This window comes from Pygocentrus nattereri, chromosome 21 (genome assembly GCF_015220715.1).
Source record: "Pygocentrus nattereri isolate fPygNat1 chromosome 21, fPygNat1.pri, whole genome shotgun sequence".
NCBI lineage: Eukaryota > Metazoa > Chordata > Actinopteri > Characiformes > Serrasalmidae > Pygocentrus > Pygocentrus nattereri.
Window position 1 is genome coordinate 9,957,250 of NC_051231.1, and position 27,362 is coordinate 9,984,611.

A 27,362-nucleotide genomic window follows, 5' to 3' on the forward strand; every position below is an offset into this window, starting at 1 on the left:
TATTCAGACTTTAGATATTTATTAAGTTATGTAATGTAATGTTATGTTATTTTCTACATACATTTTTATTTTATTGAGATAGTACTAAGCTAAATATGTTAAAAAAATCCCCACAATTTATAGGATACTTTCTATAGAGAGATGTCTGTCCCAAGCCCTAACCCCTGAATTTGTGAAAATTCACTCTTTCTTTTTTTATCCCACATTTTCATGTCCTTACCAAAACCGAGAGACCGAGACACAAAGAGACTGCTCCCCTGTCCCTCTTTGCCACAGGTTGAGCAGTAAGATCTAAAGTCTCAAGAACTGTCACTACTGAAACATGTTTTCTGCAATAAAGTAAACTTTTTTGCGTTTTAATAAAAATGTCATGATTTTATGTGTAAACTGTTCAAAGCTGTGCTTGCTAGTCACATAGTTGCTAGCCTTTTGTGAGTTCTGCTCAAAATGAGCTGAAATGATCACTACCAAAACAGTCACTACTGAAATACTTAGTAAAGTCCAAGTCACTTAGTAGTCTTAAGCGAAAGGGCACAATTTAAGGCGGACATGAAAATTCAATCGAGAAGCTAAGGTGCTGGAATGTAGTCTAGCTGCTGCACCTTTTCAGATGAAATGTGAAAATTCATCACAAAAGCTGCTGGAAAAAGAAGCTGACTTCATTGAAATTTGAGTTACCTGAAAAGGGATGAGGAGGTCGCTCCTGCTGGACACATGGGTAACCTTAACCCATTTTTGATGTCACAGAATTAATAGGTCAGTATTGTTTTGCCCTGTTTGCTTGTGGTGGCAACTTTTTAGCGTCACAGCAGCAACTGTAGCGACAGTTTGCTAATCCACTACCAAGCTAGCGTTAGCTACATTACTTGCTGTGTCATTGTTCATTCTAACTCTATGTTTTCTGTCTGCGCAATGTTTGCATAACTTTTATGGCCACAAAGATCTAAAAAAGTGTCTTGACAATGCACATCCATGAATTTGGCTGGCGGAGCTTCTGAAGGAGCACTGAAAGGAGAGCTGTGTTTGTTTTGCTGTTGAGGTTCCTTTAGAAAACTGTTGGTCTGGACTTTGGGATGGTCAGTCATTTGTACCTGAGAGCACCAGCAGCTTTCAATTTGACAAATTGAAACAGCTGTTCAAGACTGAAGCTATTTTGCAAGCTATACATTCTCCACAAGGGTACACCATTAGTGGTCAAACAGCTTTTGATGCTTCATAAGAGCAGTGCTTCGCATTAGAGGTACTGTATGTTTGTTTAGCCCTATAGCGCACAAAATATGCTTAAAGTTTTGATGTAATAAGTATTAATGTTTCATTATTTTTATTTTCCACCATAGCAGAAGGTAATTTTGTATTGTTTTTTAATTTGCATACAGAAGAGGTTGGATTTCTGTGTACACACCAAAAATAGTCCACCTATTTATTACTAATTTATCACTTTCCTCATTGTGATAATCAACAGCTTTATCAAACACCCCACTTCGTGACGGTATCATGCAGTCCTACTCTGACCTAACTGAAGTATGTGACTGCAGCTTATAGTCTCTGTTTCCTCTCTCAGAAAATGAGCGCAAAGCATCCTTCTTACACTTTCAACCTTATTTGAATTCTTGAGTCTTTTTCTACAGCCCATTAGACCTTTTAGCCACAGTTCCACAGACCAGATTGGTCTGAGAGCAGAGGTCAGTAGGTCAGTACTCCCCCCTTCAGTGCTCAAGGGTTCTCTCATGGTGTAGCATACTCAACTGTGGGCCTCAGCAGCTCATGTGGGTGGTCTTATAATTCCCCTGATTGTAGTTCACGTTTCACAGTGGCTTCAAGTCAGTCTTCTTCCTGTACATTTACTTCCTATATAGCACCAAAAAGGGTTCTTCTGTTGTTGCAAGCTTGACATTGTTACAATAGAAGAACTCTTGATGGTGCTATATGAAACATTTTCAAAAAGGTCCCATATGGAACCATATACTACACATTCTCCATCAGTCTGCTATGCAAAGAACCATTTAAGTATGAAATGGTTCAGTGTAGAGCTCATGGTTCATCTCAAGTGTACTTGTGTTTTTTTTAACATTGCTGGTTCTTCAAGGGTTCTTTAGTGGAAAATTGTATGATTAAAGTTCTTTGCATCATGAAAGTGTTCTTCAGATTGATGGAGAACGTGCTGTAAAGGGTTCTTTACAGAACCTTTTTGATAACGGTTTTATATGACACTCAGACGGTTTAGTATCAATCTTGACATCATAGCAATAGAAGCCTTTTGGGTGCTCTTCAAAAAGGGTCTTTAAAGAAGCATATACAACACGTTCTCCATCAGTCTGAACCAATCTCAAGTCAGAACGTGTACACTTTTAAAAAAGATGGTTCTACAAGGGTCCTTTCATAAAGAAAATGGTTCCATGTAGAACCGTAAACACTCAAAGAACCCTTTGGTTGATTAAAGTGTTCTTTGCGTCATGAAAAAGTTTTTCAAATTGTTTGAAGAATGTGCTGTAGATGGTTATTTACAGAGCCTATTTACCATTTCTATACTATGAATACAGTGCCATGTTGATTTTTGCCCTCAAACTTGCATGCAGTGTGAAGCTGACACTGTGCCGTGGTGTGTACAGTGTGTGGTTTAGATGGCGCTGTGTTTGGCTCGAGGCCTGCCTGCGTTGACTGCAGTGATGAGTCACTCTGAGGTGGTGACGGACGACAGTAATATTCAGTGTCTGTTGTTAACAGTGTTATACACGTGTTATTCCTGTGTTTCTGATGTCGTGATTCATTTAGTTTTTTTCGGTCTGATTGGAATGCAGGACTCGCAAAGCCCTCACCTCGACCTCATTTCCATTTCATTACAGTTAAACGTGTGCATATTCTCGTATCCATTTAAATTTAGAGCGCGGCGAGCGCTGCAAAGTAGCATTAGCTGAGTCCATTAATATTCTGCTAAAGGAGCCGTGCTTCCACAGTTTCAGATTCTGTGTTGGTGCGGGTGGATCACTGGCACTGCAGTGGCACTTTTGTTGCTGTTCTGCAAGTTTCTGATTGTCTTTTTTGGTGTTGAAGGTGCTCCAGAGAGTTTACTCTGCTATAAAACATGTGGTTTGGAGGACTCTTATCCATGTTCTTTGCCTCATGTGTTCTGTGAGATTCCATGTTTTTCTTGGTTATTTTAAGAAGCTGAGAGCTGCATAGTTGGTAATGCTTGACCTCATTTTAACCCTGTAATGCTAAAGCTATTTCTGCCACTTACAGTGGGTTGCAAAAGTATTCATACCCCTTGAACTTTTCCATATTTTGTCACATTACAACCACAAACATAAATATATTTCACTGGAATTTAATGTGAAAGACCAACACAAAGTGGTATACAATTGTGAAGTGGAAAGAAAATTATACATGAATCAAAACATTTTTTACAAATAAAAAACTAATAAGTGCGACGTGCAAAAGTATTCAGCCCCCTTTTCCCTGAGTGCAACCAATTGCATTCAGAAGTTGCCTGATGACTGCTAATGACTCAAAAGGGTCCACCTGTGTGTAATCTAATCTCAGTACAAATACAGCTGCTCCGTGACGGCCTCAGATGTTGGTTAAGAGAATATTGGGGAGCAAACAGCATCATGAAGTCCAAAGAACACACCAGACAGGTTAGGAATATGGTTTTGGAGAAGTTTAAAGCAGGCTTAGGTTATAAAAAGATTTCCCAAGCTTTGAACATCTCACGGAGCACTGTTCAATCCATCATCCGGAAATGGAAAGAGTATGGCACCACAGTAAACCTGCCAAGACAAGGCCGTCCACCTAAACTTACAGGCCGAACAAGGAGATCACTGATCAGAGAGGCAGCCAAGAGGCCCATGGTGACTCTGGATGAAATGCAGAGAGCCACAGCTCAGGTGGGGGAAACTGTCCACAGGACAACAATTAGTCGTGCACTACACAAATGTGGTCTTTATGGAAGAGTGGCAAGGAGAAAGCCATTGTTAAAAGAAAACCATAAGAAGTCCCGTTTGCAGTTTGCCAGAAGCCATGTTGAGGACACAGCAAACATGTGGAAGAAGGTGCTTTGGTCAGACGAGACCAAAATAGAACTTTTTGGCCACAATGCAAAACGCTATGCGTGGCGGAGAAATAACACTGCACATCACTCTGAAAACACCATCCCCACTGTCAAATATGGTGGTGGCAGCATCATGCTCTGGGGGTGCTTCTCTTCAGCAGGGACCGGGAAGTTGGTCAAAGTTGATGGGAAGATGGATGGAGCCAAATACAGGGCAATCTTGGAAGAAAACCTGTTGGAGTCAGCAAAAGATTTGAGACTGGGGCGGAGGTTCACCTTCCAGCAGGACAACGACCCTAAACATAAAGCCAGAGCTACAATGGAGTGGTTTAAAAAAAAGAATATTCATGTGTTAGAATGGCCCAGTCAGAGTCCAGACCTAAACCCAATTGAGAATTTGTGGCAAGATCTCAAAACTGCTGTTCACAAACGCTCTCCATCCAATCTGACTGAGCTTGAGCTGTTTTGCAAGGAGGAATGGGCAAGAATTTCAGTCACTAGATGTGCAAAGCTGGTGGAGACATACCCTAAAAGACTTGCAGCTGTAATTGCAGCAAAAGGTGGCTCCACAAAGTATTGACTCAGGGGGGCTGAATACTTTTGCACGTCACAATTGTTAGTTTTTTATTTGTAAAAAATGTTTTGATTCATGTATAATTTTCTTTCCACTTCACAATTGTATACCACTTTGTGTTGGTCTTTCACATTAAATTCCAGTGAAATATATTTATGTTTGTGGTTGTAATGTGACAAAATATGGAAAAGTTCAAGGGGTATGAATACTTTTGCAACCCACTGTATACTCGTCTCCTTTATACTGTAATTACTCATTGCTGTTATTACTTCTGTTGTTGCTCTGATGAACAAAATAAGCATTTCTATAGTGCTGTAAATTGTATTCAGGAAGCCTTTAGTGAAAAAAGGAAATAGAAAAGAAGTTGAACATTATTTTGAGATATTATTTAATTCTTTTGAGATTCTAAGTCATTATTTTGAGATATTATGTCATCAACTTGAGAAGTCATTGTTTTGATGTATTATCTAATTAATTTGTGACATTATTGTTTGAGATATTATCTCATCAGTTTCACATGCTAAGTCATTGTTTTGAGGTCTCAATTTGAGATGTTAAGATATTGTTTTGAGATTTTATCTCATCATATTGAGATGCCAAGGCATATATTATTTATATATATATATATATATATATATATATATATATATATATATATATATATATATTTATCGCAAAAGCACAAAACAGCTCAAAATAATGAGAAAGTACCTGAAAATAACAAGATAGCATCTCAAAATAATTACGACCTCATTTTATGTTTTATGGAGCGATGAATCTAAATTTGCAATTGGGTACTTAGATTGTGAGAAGCATAAATTGCAACCAACATCTGAGACAACATCTGAGACTGGGAAAATATCCCAGCAGATTCCCTGAAGAAAACAGAAAGTGAGTCTCATGAAAAGAAAGGGAGCTGTAATAAAGGTGAAGAGGTGACACAATAATGCGGAAAAATATGATAATGAACTGAATTGTGGAATGCTCTGCCTAATTTTCTGCTGTTGCTGAAAAATGAAGGACTTGTACTTACAGACTGTTTTGAGTGTAAATTAAATCATTAAAAGAGTGGTCTCTGACTTTTTCACAGTATTGTATAGTGATAGAAAACACAGCAACACACTGATACATCCAGTTCCACATGCTGATCCATTTTATACTGATCCATGTTATACTGATGTTTGCACACCAACAACTGTGGGGGCAGATATTATCCAGTTAAAGGGGCTGAACACAAGGCCACTGAATGCATCACTGATGAGACATACGACAGGATTAATGTGACCTGAATGTGATTGGCAGGTGCGGGCTCCTGCAGGTTGGAGACAGGCTGTTGTCCATCAACGGTATTCCCACGGAAGACGGGACGCTAGAGGAGGCCAATCAGCTGCTTCGAGATGCTGCACTGACCAATAAGGTCATACTAGAGATTGAGTTTGATGTAGCAGGTTTGTGACTGCATCGCATTTTCAACAAGCTCAAAACACCTTAAACACTTATTATTTAAATATTAATTCTAACACTTAATAATTCATTAATAAGTAACAACACCTGATTATGTGGTAACTACTATAAAACTAATATATAAGCAGTGTAGAGAGGAATTGATGTGCGGGTCCATATTATTAGGTTAGATTAGGTAAGAGTTTGTACTCAAGCCCTTTCTACCCTTTCAACAGAGTCAGTAGTGCCTAGTAGTGGTACTTTCCATGTGAAGCTGCCTAAGAAGAGAGGAGTCGAGCTTGGCATCACGATCAGTGGTAAGATCCAAGTTCTTTTATCTATCATTGATAAGCTCAAAGTACAATGGAATTTTTCCTTGCATGTCATTAGCCGCAGGCTACAATTAATAAGAATGAATCATGACAGCACGGTGTTACATCAGGGATGTAGCACTTCAGTCAAAGATTGGGTGTGCAATGGAGTGTTTTCACATGTTTGTTTTTGCAGAAGTCATCATAGTCGGAAAAGAATAGCAGTAGTGACATTTATGAATGAGAATGTAGAGGGATTTTTACCCCCTTATTAAGATATTGACTTATAAAGATGTTGTTAGCATGATGGAGCATTGTCCATTTCCAGAGAGGAGCAAACTTGACGAGGCTTACAATAAAAGCAGGCTACTGCGACTGCTGCTTCTTTGCTGGATAAAGGTAAAAAGCTTTCAGTGAATGGGAGAAGACGTTACCTATAAATTAAATAAATCAATATTCAGTTTTCCTCTATTTTTGCCATCAACTGCAGCAGTGAAGTAAATTGGATGTTGATTTGATAATGTTTTATTTGGATGGTCCACTGTAGATGCTCATTATATGTTTAAGTAACATTCAACTAAATATTAAAGGCAACTGCACTAGAAGTCAAGTATAGAAGATTCTATCAATCTGTTCCTAACCCTAACCCTAACCTTAGGGCAAAATCTACACCTACTCATAAACCTAAACCAGACCGTATTGTTGTTGATAGTCGAATGAGTAACACCAGAAATGTTGTTAATGATTTTAATATATGTAGATCATCTACAGAGAACCATCAAAATAAAGTGTGACTGTTGAGTTTTTAGGGATGCCAAACATCTCGTTGTTCAATTCAGGAAGAACCAGGTATTATACAACAAAAATAAAAAGTATACAGGCATCTTCTTGACTTTTCCACCTTAAATAACAATCTACACATAGATAAACAAGGTGGCCATTTAATAATAACATCTCAAATCATGGCAGTCAATATGTTATAAACTAATGCTAGCTAGACTCTCCCGACTCTCCCGATTACCAGCTCAAGCATTATTAGTTATATTAACCAGTGAACTGTGTAGACTAGCTGCATGCTTGGGTCAATAAAGTGACCTGAGCAATTCAGGACTAGTTTCGACTTTCATACTTGACAAGCAAACAATGGCAAATTATTTATTTTAATGCTTTACAAGTTTGTCCGTTTTTATTGCTGGAGAAGTCTGTCATCCAGTGTGTGTCCCAATCTAGGGGCTGCATCCTTCAAAGGATGTTCTTTGGAGGATGTTTAGACCCATGAAGACCAAACTAAAATGAGAGGGTCTGCTCTAAGGTGGATTTCCTGTTTGCATCACAGCACCTCTGTTCCCAGCCTTACCGTTACATCATGAAACACCACTACTGTTAAGTTCTTATGAAGTTCTTTAAAGATGGAACCAGAAACCTTGATTTTAGCTTTTTATTTTTTCATTTATTAGAACTGGAGATGGTTCACCACCAGCACCTGCACCGGCACATCATGTATCTTAGACTGATTAGATTGGCTTTTAAAACATTTGTATCGGTAACTATTCCTCAGCCGCTCTTTGCTCCTCTGTTGATGCCGCCATGTTCTGGAATCCTCGCGGGCACACAATGAACCTCGAGATAAGTTGGCTGGAGAAGCTCCTCTGTGACGCATTCAGCCTTCAAAAGCAGCCTCCGAAAAACACAGCCCCTGAATTTGGACACAGTGCCATTTAGCATCGATTTTCCAAAGAGAATATAAAGGACATCCAGTGTAAGAGTAAGTTGGTAAACAACAACATTATTTGATAACTCATCTTTAACAAGGATAACTCTGGATGTAACAGTACTTTGCACTGCATTAATGTACTAATCACTTTCTAAATCTTTTTTTTTTACTTTCTCTGTCTTGGGTTTTTTTGCGTTACGTTCTTTGCTCTGTTTAAGACTCAGCACCATATTCAACATTTGTTCAGATTTCCGATAACAAACACAAAATAATCTCACACAGTAGTGCTTTAGTAGTGATTTTTAGCTACTCCCCATTTAAACATGCCAGCATGGGTTTTCTCATGAGATGTGCATTTTAAAAAGTTCTGGCTAACCTTCTGACTGCAGTCAGTGCCCGTGTCATGGAATTACCCTGGGAAAATGAGTGTGCTCTGCAGTGGATCTGTTTATGCAGAGCCAGACTCTCTCAGGGCTTGTTTACTTGAGCTTGCTGGCTCTTCTGTATGGCTGCTTCTCCTCCTTCATGCAGCATCTTTTTTTTCCTTCTAAAAGGAGGCCACTGAGCTAAGCATTATAGGGCTGTAATATGTGTGTGTTGGTGATGAGCAGGACGAATGTATAAGACTTGGTTATGTCGCCAGGAAGCATCTTGCATAGCATCCCTGTCCAAAGAAAACAAGTATCTCCAAAATGGTAAGTTTACAGGAGAGTGCAAAATCACTTTAAAACACAGTTTTAATGTAAGTTCATGAGAAGAGATTTTATTCCAAGTAGTTTTAGAGCATTGCTATTGGTCCATTCGTCATGAAATTTTCACACGGTGTACAGGACAACCACCATGTTCAAATGATGCAGAAAACTAAAAATCTACAAAAATAGAGATGCATTTTTCTTTGGACAGCGACAATATGTCCAACACTATCATTAGTCCACCAAATGCTTTTCTGACAGTTTTGCATTTAACTACCTTTAACTTTGGTGACACTTTACTTGGTAACACTTTATTTTGAATGGTCCTTTGTAGATAATTAATAACCTTAACAGGGATGCAATAAATGTGTCATGGCAGATGTTATATGCTGTCATGAGTTGAGCCCCTCCAATGGAAAACCATGTATTATCTATTCCATGCTTTTTTGGATTATATATTTTTTTTTATATAAGCATTTTATTTTGTGCATCCTTTTACATTTGAAGGCCAAGCTATGCTTGATTTACGTTTTAGTGACCCCTTTATTTTAAATACAAGGCATCAAACGATGCCATACCATGCCTATATGATTTTTACAATATATGTCATATATCACTGCTGTTGGAATTTAACCTTGCATCTCTATTTTTCAGTTTTTGACATAATTTGACAATGTTCTTTACATTGTGTGCAAATTTTATTATAAGTGAACCACAAGAAATGTCCCAAATGACTTGGAAAAAAGTCTTATTCCCTTGACTTACATTAAAAGTAAAGTAGTTTTTTTCTTGTACTGTAAAGTTATCATTTTGGAGATACAAGGTTTTGTTCTGAAAGCAGTGATTTAATATATATGTATATTTCATTGCAGGGACTCAGGTGACATGACAGACTTATTTCAGTCATATAACTGTGTTACCATACAGACCGTACAGTCTATTTTTTGATAATTGTACTCTAGTGAGCCGTTATAACATCAGACATTCGGTTAGCTGTCATGTTCATGTCATCGTTATGACAAAGTAACATCAGATGTGTTTCATTCATCTGATCCGCGTTTCCCAATAAATCACATTTGTCAAGTTGTGCTGCTTCCAATATGTGGCTAATTATAGGGGATATATGGGGATCCCTATGGGATATATGGTCAAATATTGGGGAAATTTATGTATATAAATATGTAAATAAATATGTTAATATGTCCATATATTTGACAGGAGTATATGTCCACACAATACCGTGCAAAATACTAATCTGGGCAAACTGTTTAATACCATTTATTCAGACAATGAATATGTATTTGTAAAAACACCATATATCATTAAAATAAATGCATTAATGAAGTAAACATTAACAAGCATTTCTTGCTTTCAAAAAGTATTTATCCATATGTCCATATGTTAGAATTTTGGTTATAGTGACTTTATGAAAAGAATAAGAGCTGATGTTAATAGAAAATATTTTTTATGTAATAAAGGTGGTATTACTCATGCGACATTGATACATATCAGATGTAAGTCTCTCACAACAATGCATATAATGAGGAAAGGAAACAAATTGTAATTGTCCTATGAAGCGTTTTGCAGCAAAGTCCTTTATTAGTCGATATTTGATGAGCTGAATAGAGGAGCCCGGGTTTGGTTACCCCCTTATCAACACCCCCAACCATCACATAGATTTGCTCAAATCCAGCACCAGCACTCCTAATTTGACATAATGAAGAACCGATTAACATGTATTTGTGTTTATTCTAAAATGAATGTTTTTCTGAGCAGATAAATGTTAACTGCACATTTAAATGGGTTTTACATGCGTTTTTCTCAGGGCTCTTTGTGCAGTACTGTATATAAGCTTACCTCCGTGTCTATAAGACAGAGGTGGGAACAAGTCATGAAGTTCAAAGTAACAAGTAAGCCTTCACACAAGTCCCAAATCAAGACAGTCGAGTCTTGATTCAGTACAGGCGAGACCGAAGTCAAGTCCTAAGTCAGTAGTCCTAATCTTCGAGTCCTAAACAAGTCCGTCTGCATTCTTCAGCTAATTTAAGGCCGCAACACTGAATAATGGTAACAGTTCTGCAGCCTTGTAATGACAGCAAGTTAACAGTGTGTGGCTGCATATTAATTTATTATTTAATTATTTAATTTATTATTTGATACACAGATAACCATGACAGACATACTCTTTACACAGAGTAGTGCAACTACAAATGAAATGAATTTTAAAAGTACTACTGAACTTAATTTAAAAAAACAACTTCATATTTGATGTTTTTGGGGAAAATTGGGTGCGTAGGGTCAATAAAAACTGGGTCAGCTAGCTTAAAACAACCACTAGTTTAAATTGAATTTAGAGCACAACAGAAACCAAAATGACCAACCTGAACAGTTCACAGAAAAGACAGCAAAACGATGGTGACTTTTTTTGCCAGCAGCTTCTTATTTAAATTTTCCATATGTGCAGCCTCACTGCTGGACCATTGAAGGTGGAACGGCAAATTCCAATACAAAGCTGGCGAATAACAAGTCAACTTCAGCCTCGTGGTGAATGTTTTGCTTTTATTACCTGTAGAAAGTGTTCAAATCAGTCGAACACTGGGAGCTGTGTGTCTTTTGTTTTGCTACCACGAGGAAAAAGGTCAGATCATGTAGTGAGTTTCTCCAGTAAGACAAGTTTAAGCACTGAGCTGGGCGCATTGATGCCATTCACGCCTCGCTTGTTTCCAGTTTATGGAGGTGAACTTGAACTCTAAACGCTTCTCTTGTCGTCCATAATAAAATAAACCAAACATAAGCACAGTGATGGACTTCTGATGATTTGCTGTTTATTCAGTTTATGAATCCATTCACATGGAAAATAATCAAATGTGTAGAGTCCCATCCTCTCCACGATTCTCCCACTTTGGGTCTCGAGTATTTCTGAGTTCTGATGCTCAAGTCCAAGTCAGAGGCTGAGTCACTGGTGTTGAAGTCAAAGTCGAGTACCAAGTCTTTCTCGATTTTTTCGAGTCCATACCTCTGCTATAAGACTATGAATAAACTCATTCCTTATTCAAGTAATTGGAGGTGGTTTTCTGTTTAATTGTGTATGTCTGGCATGTGCATTAATTTGTAATTTGTTAGTGATCTCATTAGTTCTGCACAATGTGAGAAGTCTGTTTTTTCAAGATTGGTGATTTTTTCCCCTTCTTTTGTTGATGTTATTTTTTATGTTTTTTTTAGGTAGGAAACTACATATATATATATATATATATACAACTATATATATATATATATATATATATATATATATATATATAGTTTTCCTGCCAAAAAAAAAAAAAATATATATATATATATATATATATATATATATATATATATATAAATATATAAATATATATATATATATATATATATATATATATATAGGTAGGTATATATGGTATATATATATATGGTATATATGGTATATATATGGTATATATATCATTTTTTTTCTTGTTTATTGAGCCAGACACCCATTTTCTCCCTTCAGTTGAAACAGCAGATGACTCTGAGTGTCTGAGTTTCATCATTCTGTTTTAAATTTTAAAGTGCTTCATTCTGTAGTCTTGTCTCCTGGGTGTTTCTAAGTCTCGTCCAAATACAAAGAGAATTTAAGTGCTGAATACATTCACATTATTGAAATATTCACTTAATATTTATTACTTTCAGATTATTTGCAGGATTGAGCTTTAAGAGCCTTGCCTACTTTTAATCCTTTCTCTCCCTGTCGAGCCTGAAGGAGTCTGCTGCTGTCCCTGCTCACATCCATCATGCAGCTTTTCCATTCTCACTGAGCGCCTAACAGTGCCTGAGCCACTGACATTTAGTCATCTGGTGGTCTTTTTCATGCACGGCCATTGGGGGGTGCTCTTGTTTTTGTGTACACAGCACAATCAAAGCACATCTCTGTTTAATGCTTCAGGTTTAAGCTGCACTATAGATTCAATCCAGTTAATTTCAACAAGTTTTTTCTTACCTATTTTTTAGTCATGGAAACATAACTCCTTTAACCTGCTTACATGTCTGTATGACCGTAAATAAACAAATTCCTAATACAGGAAGGTAAACATTAAATTATATCCTACTGTAGACATATTTGCTTGGTCCTGTGGTCACAATTTCTGTTTCAAGGTGAAGAACAGTTTGGAGAACATCAAGAAATATTAAATGATAAAAAACACTAGTGATCTATTTCAATTATTTCTTGCAAAGTCACCTCAAAATTTGATCACTTTTCACATACATAGTGTTCTTAAAGCATTGATGTCATCTTAAAGTTGTTTGCATTCAAAGCTTTAATGTCTGAAATGTGTTTTGAAGGTAAAGGGATGTGCATTTCTGGCTAAGTTTGAATTTGATTATCTGTAAGGATTCATGGGTTGGCGATATATTTTGGTAAAATTCAAAGGAGTAGCATTACAGAGCGAGGAAAAATAAAAACACACTAAAATGTGGTGAACGTGCACTGCTGTGTCGCCCTCAAAAGCCTGTATTATGATCGAAATGTAAGAGGTGTCGCATTCATTGGCATGATTTCTGTTTTTGCATGCTTCCCTTAATTCTGCACATATTATTTCATAGTTTTGATGTCATTACTGTCATTTTGAAATAGGACAAATGAAGAAAATTGCTGTAACACTTTTACTCTAGGAGCAGTGTTCATAAGGCTCCATGACACATATATAGACCTCCATAAACATTAATAAACATTCATTCCAATAGGCATCGTTTGTTGTTATTGTTGCCCTTGCCAACTTTGATGTCAAGTTGACTTAGCATCTGTTGTGTAGGTTTAAGTGAGTCATGCCAAGCTTATGTAGGTGTTATGTAGCCTTATGAATGCTGCCCTACAGTAAACACTTCTTGAGCAGGTAGACCCAAACCTTTGACTGTGTGCTGCTGTACAACTTTTTAACATGCTCATCACTTTCCAGTGTGCCATTATATTGCATCCTTGCTGAATAGAAGAAATGTCTGTTCCAGCAGTTCCAGTTTAACCGCTTTAGTGTTCCGGTTTTATCATCGTGCTGTCTCTGGTGTTTGTGCGTGTGGGTGGATGAGTGTTTGACATTGCTGCTGATGATGCATTGTCTTCTCCAACAGCCAGTAAAAAGCCGGGCGAGCCTCTGATCATATCAGACATAAAGAAAGGAAGCATGGCTCACAGGTACGGCCAGTGTTACAGACACCGAAACAGTGCCATTAACATATAAAGGGACTTGTTTAATGTGTAGTTCTGAACAAGCAGGGCAATGTGTCCTCAAAAATCTTTTTTCCGCTCTCTGTAGTTTAGAACAGGTGCCATTCACCTGGAACGTTCCTCTTGGACAGTGAACTGGGCATCAGAAATAAAAGTATTCTGTATGCAAACAGAAGGATATTTTCCAAAATAGAATAGAGCAGGGGTCAGCAATCTTATCCCTAAAGGGCCTGTGTGGCCACAGGTTTTCATCATAACCAAGCAGGAATTGCACAAGATAATTGTGGGGGTTGAGGGATGGTTGATGACAAAGTATTACCCCCCCCAACTAGCTGTTTGAAGACAATGGCTCAGACCCATTTCATCCTATGTCTCTATCACTTAGCCCTTATCCCTCCTTTTTGTGCGTTCATGTCTAGAGGGTAGGGTGTCCTGATCTTTGTTGAGATTAGTGCAGGGCTAGGACTACATGGCCCTCCAAGCAGAGTGTTATAAAAAGAAAAAACATGGCGGTAAAAGTGACTAAAGAAATGCACAAATGAGAGTATTTCCTCCATTAAAAATGACGATAACCATATTATTATCTTTAATGTTGTTTCAATGTATTATGGTCTATTTCTTCTTAAAAAACATGAAAAATCTCTAGTAGTTTGCTGATGTCTTGTAGCTAGCTTGCTAATATTCTTGTTCCACCTTAAATGGTGCAGTTACATTCTGGTGCCTCAGGCATCAGAACTGCTGCACTATTTAAGGTGGAATGGGAAAATTTGGACAAGAAGCTGGTAAATACCTGACTTCAGCTTTATATCACTGAAGAATTATGGGTGGGTGATAACAAATAACTGTCATATCCCCTCTTTGAAGGCATATGATTCCCTAAATGTAAATAAAGTTGCTGAACTTTACCCTCTTCTGTTATCACTACAGACTGGCAGGGTCACCTACAGAGCACTGTTAGTAGCCTGTTAATGAAGTAATGCTCTTCTTTATTTGATGTTCCCATTTCATAGGGAAGATTTCAACCACTACCCCTTAACTTAGTTCCAAGGGCCAAAGTGACACTCGAAAACAAAGGGTAGGGGTAAAAATCAGAAATGGGTTTGGGCGTTTAGTAGACGTTAACCAAATAGAATCAGATGAGCTTCTGCTTGTCTGGATTGAAAAACAGCTGCTATACCAGCCCTTTGTAGACAAGATTGATGATCCCCTATATTACGCCATTTTGGAGCTCGATTAGTTTTAGCTGGGGAGGTCCAAAGCAAGTGATTACCAATCCATGATTTTAATCCAGAATGAAACTGAAGTTTGCCTAGATGGCCTATATAATTTTCCTAGTCTATAAATGATTTTTACTAATGAAAAGACTATATATATATATATATATATATATATATATATATATATATATATATATATATATATATATATATATATATATGCGCAAGTGTGAGAAAACATATATAATATATACCTCTTTTTGCCTTAATAATAAATTGTTATAGTAATTTTATATTTACTCACCTTCCTGCAAACTTTTAACTCCTAGTTTGTTGTTTAAAAGCTGAAAAAATACACTTATTTTCAATTTTCTGAGTTCAGATGCAACAAGGCAGTGAAGTCAGTGTCAGCAGAACACAAGGGTTAACTGGGAGCTAGTTACTTATGTTTGTTTGTTTGGAACTATTTGATTGTCACCTTAATGCTAAGTTGAACATCCAGGCTGCGGGGTTTCGTGCCAGGCTATCTGAGGTAATTTGGGGAAATATTACAGTAGGTAATATTTACCACATGCTCTTTGAAAGTAACCTCAGATGGGCATTGCTGTTCCTAACTAAGGCTTTACTGCTCAGCTTGTGAGAGCATATTATTTTAGTCAGATATTCTCTTGAGATCGGTTGTTTTAAAGGAAAATTCAGGTACATTTTCAAACTTTCTGCGTAAATTAATCACTGTCACACATTCATTCAGAGTAGTGTGATGTGTTCATTGTAGAGAAAGGCACTGATGATTTTCTTTACAGTGGTGGTGATTGGAACCGGGGTTGTGATAACTACAATGTAAACAAAGCCATTTTATTTACTTGACATACATGTCTTCTCAGCTTTTTATATGTGATGCTGATAATGATGAAATAATGGTCTAAAAATATTTTCTTTTTTTGCTTCACAACATCCTGTATGTACCTTTCTGCCATGAATGCTTTTAAAAGAGTTTTTAGGCCAAAACCTAAGAACACCAAGAAGATTCAGTGAGGGAGATTTTAGAGGCATTAAACGCTTCAGATGTCTGGCTCCCATGACCACCATTGTGAACAGTTCTGACTCTGCAAGTTTCTTTTTAAGGGAGCATTTCACACTAAACTACTCTGAATAACCTTTTTGTATCTTGACATTTATACAGAAAATTAGAAAAACTGGTGGAATTGCCCTTTAATGTTGCAATATGCTAGAACAGTGGTTGTCAACTGTAGTCCTAGGGACCCACTGCCCAGCACAGTTTCAGCTATTCTCTTCCCCAGTACACTTGATAGAATCAAGTTGTTATTATTATTATTATTATTATTATTATTATTATAGTAGCATTATGACTGATAATTAGCTGATGAGCCAGATCAGTTTTGTTGGGGCAGACAACAGTTGGGACAGTTGATGTGGTCAGGGTCTCCACTTACAAGATTATGAATATGAAACCCAAGAAAGCTGTGACTGTTCTGTTGCCCATGTTGTTAAAGAAAGTGCTTTTATTAGCTGTTTTCACTTCTGCTCCTTTAGAACAGGGACCCTCGAGCCCGGGGACAAGCTGCTAGCTATAGATAACATTCGCCTGGAGAACTGCTCCATGGAAGATGCTATGCAGATCCTTCAACAGAGTGAAGACCTGGTCAAGCTCAAGATCCGCAAAGATGAAGACAACTCTGGTGAGGATGTATGTGTGTGTCTATGTAAATGTGTTTATCTGCCCTGATCAGGTCTACATTCACGATAACCATTACAAAAAGAATTATTTCAAGGCAAAATATGTATAATTTCATCTTCAAAGTCTGTTTAGCACAGAATAATATCAATTGTGATAGGGAAGGAAGGTGTTTTCAGTGATCCCCATCATTCAGCTACATAGTAACATTGTTTATAGTTCACGTTAAGTTGCAAACCACATCGCCAAATCTGCACAACCTTAGTGAAGCTCAAAATGTGGTTTGAACTTGTTGAGAGATGTTCTGGGGATGTGTTTACAGGAAAGGTTGTGGGTGACTATTGACTCCTCATGTTTTAGCAACTTTAGCCTTGTAGCTCCACGTCCGACTCTGACTTCAGCCTTGAGTACATAGTTGGCTCTGAAAAGTCCATGAAGGCTGAGATAAAGGTCAAGGATGTTTGCTTAAAAGACAAGAAGAGTATCCTATAAAGACCAAGATGACCCAACAAACTCCAAAAAAGCACCAAACACAGATCAAATACTCATCAAAATGACAACACATTTCACAAATGTGTTACAGGAACAGAAAACACATGCAACTTCTGAAATGCTGATAAGCCAGTCACAATGGAGGTGTTTCTGGAGGACACTCAAAGAAGACAGAGCCATTCAGACTTGTAAATTCTATGTAGCACAAATATAGACCAGTTAAAGTAAGTTAACATTTATTTGAGCAGATTATTACTGTCACTGTATCATAATGGGAATTAACTGTAGAGAGTAAATGTAAATATAATACCAGAGAACTACCACAGTACAGCTGTGACATGTAAGAACAAGCTATCCAGCCAGGTTAACCAAGAATTTGGGATGTGAGTGTCTGTGGCCTTCTCTACTTCTGTCAGTCCATCATAGATACTCCATCCCTTTTGAGCCCTTTAAGTCTATCAGAAACATTTCTGTTGTGTTGTGGCTCATTTCTGTTGTGTTGTGGCTCATTTCTGTTGTGTTGTGGCTCATTTCTATGATGTTGTGACTGGCTTTGCAGCAGTTCTGTGTCTGTGTTTTCTTCATTTGCAGCGTGATTGTGGAAATGTTGCTTTGATGTAGTCATTTTGATGAAAGAGTTTTCTGAATTTGCAGCATGTTAATGAGTTTGCAAAGTGTTTTCATTTGTACCGTGAATAGAGTCTGCCAGCCACTGTGGTATCACCAAGAGCCATCACAATCACATAGTTATATTGATTTTATTGAAAGAAATTCAGCCATTATACCTCTGACAAATGTGCAATGAATCTAGAATCATCTGGAAATCAAGGTTAGATATGAAAGGTGTTGTGCTTAAACATTTTGTAACAAACCAAGCTCATTACTTCAGCCTTGCAAGACGTTGCATCACAGGTTGCTAAAGAAGGATTGTCGTCAGGCGGCCTAATGCTTGAAATCAAACATAAAAACAACGCAGCTGGTGTGCAGGGGTTTTTGTTTGTACCTTCACTGACATTCTTTGCTGATTATAAGTCAGAAAACATCATTTTCAGAATGCAGCTGTCAGCTCTTCTCCCTTACCACTCTCCTGCCTTTATTTTGTATCGTCACATTCTGACAGGTTTTTCATGATGTTTATCTGCATGTTGTTGTTTTTTTTACGGAAATGTGGCTTCGTCTGAAACTGGATGCCAGGAGCTCACAGCCTCGTGCGCAGATATCTCTGCTTTGAATCAACTGTACGCTACAGGATATTAAAGAACATTAATCAAAGCCAACATGTGTTGGCCATATTGAGGCTGTGACATACATGCAGTATTGGACTCTGCCACCAGGGGCTGACATAGACTCACTCACTGAAGATGAATTGTTGTTTTTTTCCTGCAGCGCTCCACTGAGTGTTGCATTTGCCATTTAGAATTTTGACTTAAAAGTTGAGAATGCATGGCTAAGCAGTGTTGCTATGACTTGGATGCATCATATATATACAGTATTGGGCAAAAATTGGAGACCATCCTTCATTTTCCAGTTGCAAGAGCCACCAAGTACAAGTTACTAATTTTTCAGATTTGATACATTAGGAGATATATATATCCAATACTAGAATAAACCACGTGGAAGACCTGGAAGACCTGGTAGACACCAAAACCCCCATCAGATAAACAGCACTTAAAGCTTTCCTCTTTGAGGGAGAGGAGAAAATCAAGCTGCTTCAGATCTGAAAACATCCACAGGTGTTTCTGTCCATCCTTCAACTGTGAGAAGACACCTCAGTGCTATGGGTCTGAAAGGACGTGTAGCTGTCAAGAAACCTTACTAAGAAAAGGAGACACAACAAACAAAGAAGCTGATCAATGGACTGGCCCCAGAGTCCAGACCCCAGCATCACTGAATGTATTTGGATTACTACAGAAAATGATCAACCAACTACTAAGACTGAACGTTTGAGGCGTGCCTGCAGATTTTTTTGAAGACCTGAAAGTGAGCCTCTTGAAAAGAGTGGATGAAAAGTCCAATAGACTGACCACCCCAGAGTCCAGACCTCAGCTTCACTGAATGTGGATTAGTTCAATTATGAGAAGCAGAAAATACAACCAACTTCTAAGACTGAACTTCGGAGGTGTGGAAAAATATCCCAGCAGATTTTCCTTGTGGAGTCTCTTAAAATAAAAAAAAATGGTATTAGATTTAGTGTTTGACTCTTCTGTGTAGTTTTTTGTTAAATATATTTGATGCTTTTTCCTGATTCTGAGAAATGAATACTTATACTGGCTATTTTCATTGGAAATGAAATAAATCTGGTCTGTAACTGCTGTGTGAAGTCATAGCAAAATTGGTATTATCATAGACCCATATTTTTTTCTCAATATATATTTATTTTATATTTATAGAACTTTTTTATATTTTTTACTGGTTTAAATGCACTTTTCTTCAGTCAAAATGACAGATGGCAATTTCTGAGTTTCATCACTCTGTTTTAAAATGCCTTTTGCTAGCATTCATTCTGAAGTTTTATCTCCTCGGTGACTGGTTTGGAAGCCTTGTCCAAATACAAAGAGAATTTAATGCTGAATAAATTCACATTATTGAAATGTTCTCTTAATATTTATCATTTGCACACACATGAATGAACCAGGGGCAGATTCCCAGTGTTTCTATGCTGTTTAAAGTCCTCAGCCTTTGAATTATACATGATCTGAACCTTGCTTATTGAAATCACATGCAGGGCTGTGGTCCCAGTGGTTTAGATTATATATAAAACTCTTTGAGTGACTTTGCATACTGAAGTTTTAGTTCTGGTTGAAGTATCAAAACTATTATAAAAATATTACTTTGGATTTATGTTTCTATTGATCTGTTCATTGTGAAAGATGACGTAAAGGGCAGCTGGATTGAAGAAAAAAGATCTGTTCACTGTGTTAATGAGAATATGGCCTAAATGATGACTCATGTACGTGAGAGGAAGGCAGTCTGGTGGTTTTGAAGTAGAAATTAAATTTGAACTGGCTTGACCTTTTGTGTCACTCCTTTAGCCCGATGACCCTGTGGGGGGACAGCTGGTTGAGGGATGTTACATTGTAGTGCTGTTTTGAGTAAGAGGTGAAGCATTTGCAGATAGCAAAGACAGTAGACTAGTAAACTAGTCTATATTTCATGCATTATCTAGATCAGGGGTCAGCAACATGCTGTCCTGGAGCCACATGTGGCTCTTTTTCTGCCCTCTTGCAGCTCCACAGCAGAATCAGATCTTTAGGTTAATAATAAAATAGTCCTCCATTGCAGTGACATTAAGTTTTGCTGAGCTTTCTAACAGAACATTTTAACAATTAATAGGGTTAAACACAGGAGTTAAGTCATTAATGGTTTTAAACACTGCCAATTCACCTTTTAACCCTGAAGACTGGCGTGCAGACAACAATTTTACCTAGCTAGTAGCGAACTACATGACAAAGAAGAAAGATTTAAGATGAACATCAATAATTGGATGGACTTATTTGCATTTTCAATCACTCCAGCTGATATGTTTAATCTGCATCGAGAAACTGTCAAACACTAAAAAGTCACAAAGCAGAAATCAGCTTCTTATTCATCAGCTTGCTGGTCGAATTTTCCTGTTCCACCTTAAATTGTGCAGCAGTTAAATTCCTGCACTTCAGGCACCATTTGAGGTGGAACGGGAAAATTAAAACATGGCGAAGCTGGCGAAAGAGAAGCGACCTCAGCCTCGTAAAAACTTAAACATTAAGACAAATTGTAGAAGAAACTGTTCTACTTTTGTGGAATGAGATGCGAGAAAAGCAGCTATAGCTGAGCTAAAGTTTAAAGCAGAACAAAGTAAGTCTGCATTTTTTTTAGTTTATATTAGCACATTAGTACATACTGAGACATATTTACAGCCAAGATGGTAAAACATTACTTCAGTTATCTGGCTCTTCTTAATGTTTAGGTTGCCGACCTCTGACTTAGATTGTTACTTAAAGGAATATCGAAATGATAATATAGTGGTCTGCAGTTTTGGTTCCCACCACTGGGGGTTAAAAACTTTTTCTGTTTGCTCCAGCACCTTTGGTTGTGTAAAGGGGCTGAGCATCTGTACTGTAAGTAGATGGAAAAGTAAATAATTTCTAATACAATATTTGTTAAATATATTTACACATTTAATGTTACATATGTTACACATTGTTGCATTGCACCATAAATACAGACTGCAGGGGCCCCTTACACTGACAGACGGTGGATCCTGTTTATTGATGTCTGTGGTCAGCTGGGTGAAAAAGCCTAAAGGCACTGCTACTGTAGCTATGTGTTTTTGTTTTTATAACTAAGCACAGCATAAAAAAGCCTTGTTCAAGGCTCATGTTTACTGAGGAAAGAAATTCGATGTATGGAAATTTAATAAGCATGACAACCAGTGGGAAGAAAAATCTACCTTGCACTGCTAAAGAGTGATCTAAAGACAAGCAATGTTACACATTAAAAGAAAACCAGCTATATAACCAATATACAACCCCAATTCCAATGAAGTTGGGACATTGTGTAAAACATAAATAAAAACAGAATACGATGATTTGCAAATCCTTTTCAACCTGTATTCAATTGAATACACTACAAAGACAAGATATTTAATGTTCAAATGGATAAACTTTATTGTTTTTTGCAAATATTCGCTGATTTTGAATTTGATGCCTGCAACACGTTCCAAAGAAGTTGGGACAGGGGCAACAAAAGACTGGGAAAGTTGAGGAATGCTCAAAAAACACCTGTTTGGAACGTTCCACAGGTGAGCAGGTTAATTGGAAACATTTGAGTGTCATGATTGGGTATAAAGGGAGCATCCCTGAAAGGCTCAGTCGTTCACAAGCAAGGATGGGGCGAGGTTCACCACTTTGTGAACAACAGTGTTTCTCAACATGCAATTGCAAGGAATTTAGGGGTTTCTATCTCTGATGGTATGGGGGTGTGTTAGTGCCCATGGCAGGGGTAACTTGCACATCTGTGAAGGCACCATTAATGCTGAAAGGTACATACAGGTGTTGGAGCAACATATGCTGCCATCCAAGCAACATCTTTTTCGGGGACGTCCTGCTTATTTCAGCAAGACAATGCCAAGCCACATTCTGCACGTGCTACAACAGCGTGGCATCGTAGTAAAAGTGTGCGGGTACTAGACTGGCCTGCCTGCATTCCAGACCTGTCTCCCAATGAAAATTTGTGTGGCGCGTTATGAAGCGCAAAATATGACAGCAGAGACCCCGGACTGTTGAGCAACTAAATTTGTACATCAAGCAAGAATGGGAAAGAATTCCACCTTCAAAGCTTCAACAATTGGTGTCCTCAGTTCCCAAACGCTTATTGAGTGTTGTTAAAAGGAAAGGTGATGTAACACAGTGGTAAACATGCCCCTGTCCCAACTTCTTTGGAACGTGTTGCAGGCATCAAATTCAAAATGAGTGAATATTTGCAAAAAAAAATCAAGTTTATCCGTTTGAACATTAAATATCTTGTCTTTGTAGTGTATTCAAGTGATTCATTTTCATTTTCAATTCATTTTATTCTGTTTTTATTTATGTTTTAAACAATGTCCCAGCTTCATTGGAATTGGGGTTGTAATTACTTTTGTGCAGTAGGTGGAAAATATCAGCGACTCATAATACAATTGCCAGTCAACTCAGGCCTAATGCATGGTAAATGGTAATAGTATGCTTTACTACAAAGTTACAAAGAAGTTTACTTCAGAACAAATTGATTTTCTACTCAAGGAATGTAGATTTTCAGAAGATCTTGAATGTATGGGGGGTTTTATTGAATTTGACAGTCTGTGTAATTGTGATGTTTAGTCAATAGCCTCATTGTTTACAACAGTTCATTGCTCTTTAAATACCTTATTGTGACTTTTATTTTTAATTGAAAAGAATGAGAAGATATTTTGATATAATTTTAATGCCAAAACTGGCAAACAATGAATTAAGGGCATCATATAATTTCACATAAATTGAACAATAATGTTTGCACATTGTTGACATCGAGGAAAAATATTAGGGCTCCAGATTTTTAGTCTAACTACTGTGACACTTGCTCTTCATTTCAAATCTGGTCAAAAATTAAGCTATTCAATTTTATTCAATTACATTTTTAAAAATGAGTATACATTAACAAATGAATTATGAAACCAAAAACTAAATTAATATGCCTCTGTGTAGATTATTTCAGGGTCTTGTTCAGATTTGACAGAGGCACTATATAAATCTAAGTCTTCACTAAAGATAGGAAAAGGCTTTTGCTTGTCAGACGAAGACAAGGTTGAGGCTGTGACTGTTGTGCAAAAAATCATAAACATGTGGATCACTGAGATAACCACAAAGGCCTAATTATCCTCCCCCTTCCTACCTTCATGCAGATGAACAGGAGACGTCAGGCTCCATCATCTACACGGTGGAGCTGAAGCGCTACGGCGGCCCCCTGGGCATCACCATCTCAGGCACGGAGGAGCCCTTTGACCCCATCATAATCTCAGGCCTTACCAAGAGAGGTCTGGCTGAAAGGTGAGTGCTGCGGGTCAGACTGGTCGACTCCAGACCCCCCAGGGGATGGTAAATGGCCCCTTGGCTTGTGATGTAGCATATATGGCAGATTCTTTCTTTTTTAATCAAAGATGGGGTTAATGGTGGTCTGTCCTAAAATAGGTTGTCCTGACAGAGGACATGGCTTGTTTTGAAGTGTGGAGGCAGGTGTGTTTTCAATATTCACTGACAAGAAATTACCTAATTTATCCTGTTAAGAATAAGAATTTCTTTAAGTTTTACAACAATGCACGCCAGGGTTGAAAGACATGCATGTAACATTATTACTTGGTATTTTGCAGTTTTAAAGTCAAAGCAGATATGCTCTTCTTGACTGGAGTGCTGGTGAAGCAAGTTTTTAGAGTAAAACTTGTCATGAGGTTGCAAAAATTGGCAGATGCATGTCATCCAAGTTTCGAAACACAGCTAATGAGAGCTAACACAATGAAGGTTTTGCAAGGTGTTACAACTAGTAACAATTTTTTACCATTTTTCTCGAAAACTGAATTATTGCTGGACTCCATGGCCAAAATTTAATTTCTCGCTTGAAACTATATAAATCTATTCAGTGCATTTACATGCACTCACGGTTTCAACCATAATCACATTTCTCCAGTTATCTGATTATTCAAATAATAATGTAAACAGCATACTATGTTTACATATTTCTTAGATCAGAGTTTTATTTATGTTTTACACAACGTCCCAACTTCATTGGAATTGGGGTTGTACATTACATTCACGTCACTTCTTCTTCTGTGAGTTTATTGGCTGGTTGCTGATTACTGCCGGAGACCTGGAGTTTCACATTATCTGATTACTCAAGTGCATATAAACGCATTGATCAGAGTACTGACAAAATCCGTTCAGATTAGATTGGATTATTGCATGTATGCATGTAAACATTCTCAATGTCTGGTATAAATAAAAAAAAAACTATTATTCTGTGAATTTTAACAAAATTGCCACTTTCAAACTTTTGGCCTATAATGTCACAAGAAAAGATTAGTTAGTTTATATGGCAGCATTAAAGCATGAAAACAACAATGTACAGGGTGAGTCAAAAGTAATAGGAGAGGTTTTATTTTATTTTTTATTTTATTATCGACTTTTATCTCTGGGGTCATCTCAAACTAATTGTGTATGCTGAGGAAATCCGCAACAAACACCACCTTCAGCACCGCATCGTGGAGGCTTGTGACAGCATATAAAATAAAATAAAATAAAACGGTGTCCTGTGACTTTTGACTCACCCTGTATAATATGCCATGGTAACCTTGTTACGTTGTTGCCTAAGAATGAACGTTCAGTCAACATTTATTTTTCTTTCTTCTATTAAGTGCACTAAAAATAACTCACACTTGAGGTCAAAGCTCCACTGGTCATCTGCTGAGAATTTTACCACCCCATCCCATTCTGGCACAAAGTGCCTGCGATTGTCTGAAGTTATTCAGGTGCATGCGTTCTCAGGGTCACTTTTACAGCTCCTTTAATGTCCTCTATAAGGAAGTACTTCTGAGGAATCACACAAGGCCACTAACATTTCATATGAGAGGCCAGTGCACTTAACAAGCCAAGTTAAAGAGATCTAGAACAGAAAAAAACAGACAGTTACATCCATTTTACTACTTTCAGCAAAGTTTATCAGGTTCATCATGTTTCTCCAATCTGTTAGGTATTCAGTTTCATGGCAGCCAGTTTGGAGGCTTTGTGTACTGCTCTATTCTGCTCAGACCTTTTTGTACGACCTCTGCTTGTTCACAAGTTTAGGTCTATGATGCCACATGCAGAGCCTGTATCAAGTTGTTTGAGGGCTACCTACATAGGGATGTCATAACACATACATAAGCATCACAGAACCTGTTTGTAAAGAAATACATGAACATTAATAAATAGCTTATTCCAGTGCCTGCATGATTTCCCCAAGATGCTATGTGAAGTAAATGACATTGCCTTAACAGAAGAGACCATAATAAAACCTTTGTTGTGAAAGACCTTTGTTTCCTTTATAACACTGTTCATAACAATGCTCAATATGCACATGTGTACATTAAAATACTCTGTAAAATATTATTCTTGTAAAGGTTCCATGTTTGTATTTCTACTTTAGTTAAAAGGTTTTTATATGCTTTACATTTTATATACTTAACATTAAAAGTGTGTACTACTTTAGTTTAAGGGACCTTATGTATGCATCTTGTTATTACTGGCATATGCTGCTTATTAGTATTGAAGCAATTTTTTATATATGTATTATTCAATGCCCATGCATGAAGTCCCAAAACAGGTACTCTTCAAATAAAATATAGTCAAGTTGTTTTAATCAAAACAGTCATCTTTTGTTTACAGGTCTATGCTGATATATTTACACTGTTTTAGTGTGTATTTGTAGAAAATATAAAAACAAATGTTATGCTCTTGTATAATTAAATAATGGGTGTCAGGCAAGGCTGACTTTACAGTGGGTGTAATTGAGTTTGTATGATAAGTGGATTATGTGCATTTTGTTTTATGTTCAGTTTGAACTTTGTATAAGCTTGGCCAGACAATAAATATCAAACGATAAAAGATATGCAGTGTACATACACTGAGTTTGTTAGCTAGGCCTACCTTGGCCATTTTATCAGAAACACCTACCATACAGGTGCACTTTGTGACTTGTGGCCCACCTGTTGCTTCAGAGTTTATCATCCTCCCATTCATCCCATGCTGGTACAAGTCTATCAGGCACTTTGATATAGTTGGGATTTTTAATAAGTGTCACTGCCAGGTTGAAAATAGTCCATCACCACTGAAAAAAAGCAAACCAAGAGCAGTCCACTAGCAACTAACCAGTGATGAAGGGCAAAAGCATTGGTTCCTGACCTGGTCCTTAAAACCGCCAGGATGTTCCACAGGGATAAGGGTAAAACGAGGAGCATCTGGTAGGCCCTCAGGACTGGGTTGGGACTCATTGGACTGGACAATGACTAAGAAAAACGTGCATGGAAAAAGATGAGCTATAGGATCGGATTTACTAATGTTTTACACCATCACAAAGTTTGTTTTGGCAACTGTGATGATTTACTGTACAACCGTTTCGGCTCTTTAACACTCATAACAAGGGCTGCACCCTGCTATCTTGCATATGCATTTATAGGAGTTTAACTCTCCAAGCACTGAGAGTAGAGTATGATGATGCACTTACTCCATTTACCAAGACCAGGGATGGACAGGGCATCAGAAAGACCGGGACAATTCCCCCTGGGCCACCATGTGTGTGGGCTGCTGAGATAGTGAGAAAGAGAGAAAAGCATGGTTGTTTCTTATGTGGTCTACAGTAAAATTAATTGAGGTTTTTGGAGGTCACTGTAACTGTAGTATGGGGTCTAGACAAAGGACTAGGACT

The 27,362-nt window shown here is 37.6% G+C and overlaps 1 protein-coding gene across 9 annotated transcripts in view; it reads left to right on the plus strand.

Annotated features, from left to right (window-relative positions):
* grip2b (glutamate receptor interacting protein 2b) overlaps positions 1-27,362 on the plus strand; it is a 200,801-nt gene that overhangs the window by 149,823 nt on the left and 23,616 nt on the right. For all 9 annotated transcript variants that reach the window (XM_037532362.1, XM_037532363.1, XM_037532364.1 and 6 more), the window contains 5 exons: positions 5,925-6,070; positions 6,302-6,382; positions 13,913-13,976; positions 16,781-16,926; positions 23,812-23,956. In XM_037532362.1, coding sequence (XP_037388259.1) covers positions 5,925-6,070; positions 6,302-6,382; positions 13,913-13,976; positions 16,781-16,926; positions 23,812-23,956 — 582 coding nt within the window. The remainder of the gene's footprint in view (positions 1-5,924; positions 6,071-6,301; positions 6,383-13,912; positions 13,977-16,780; positions 16,927-23,811; positions 23,957-27,362) is intronic.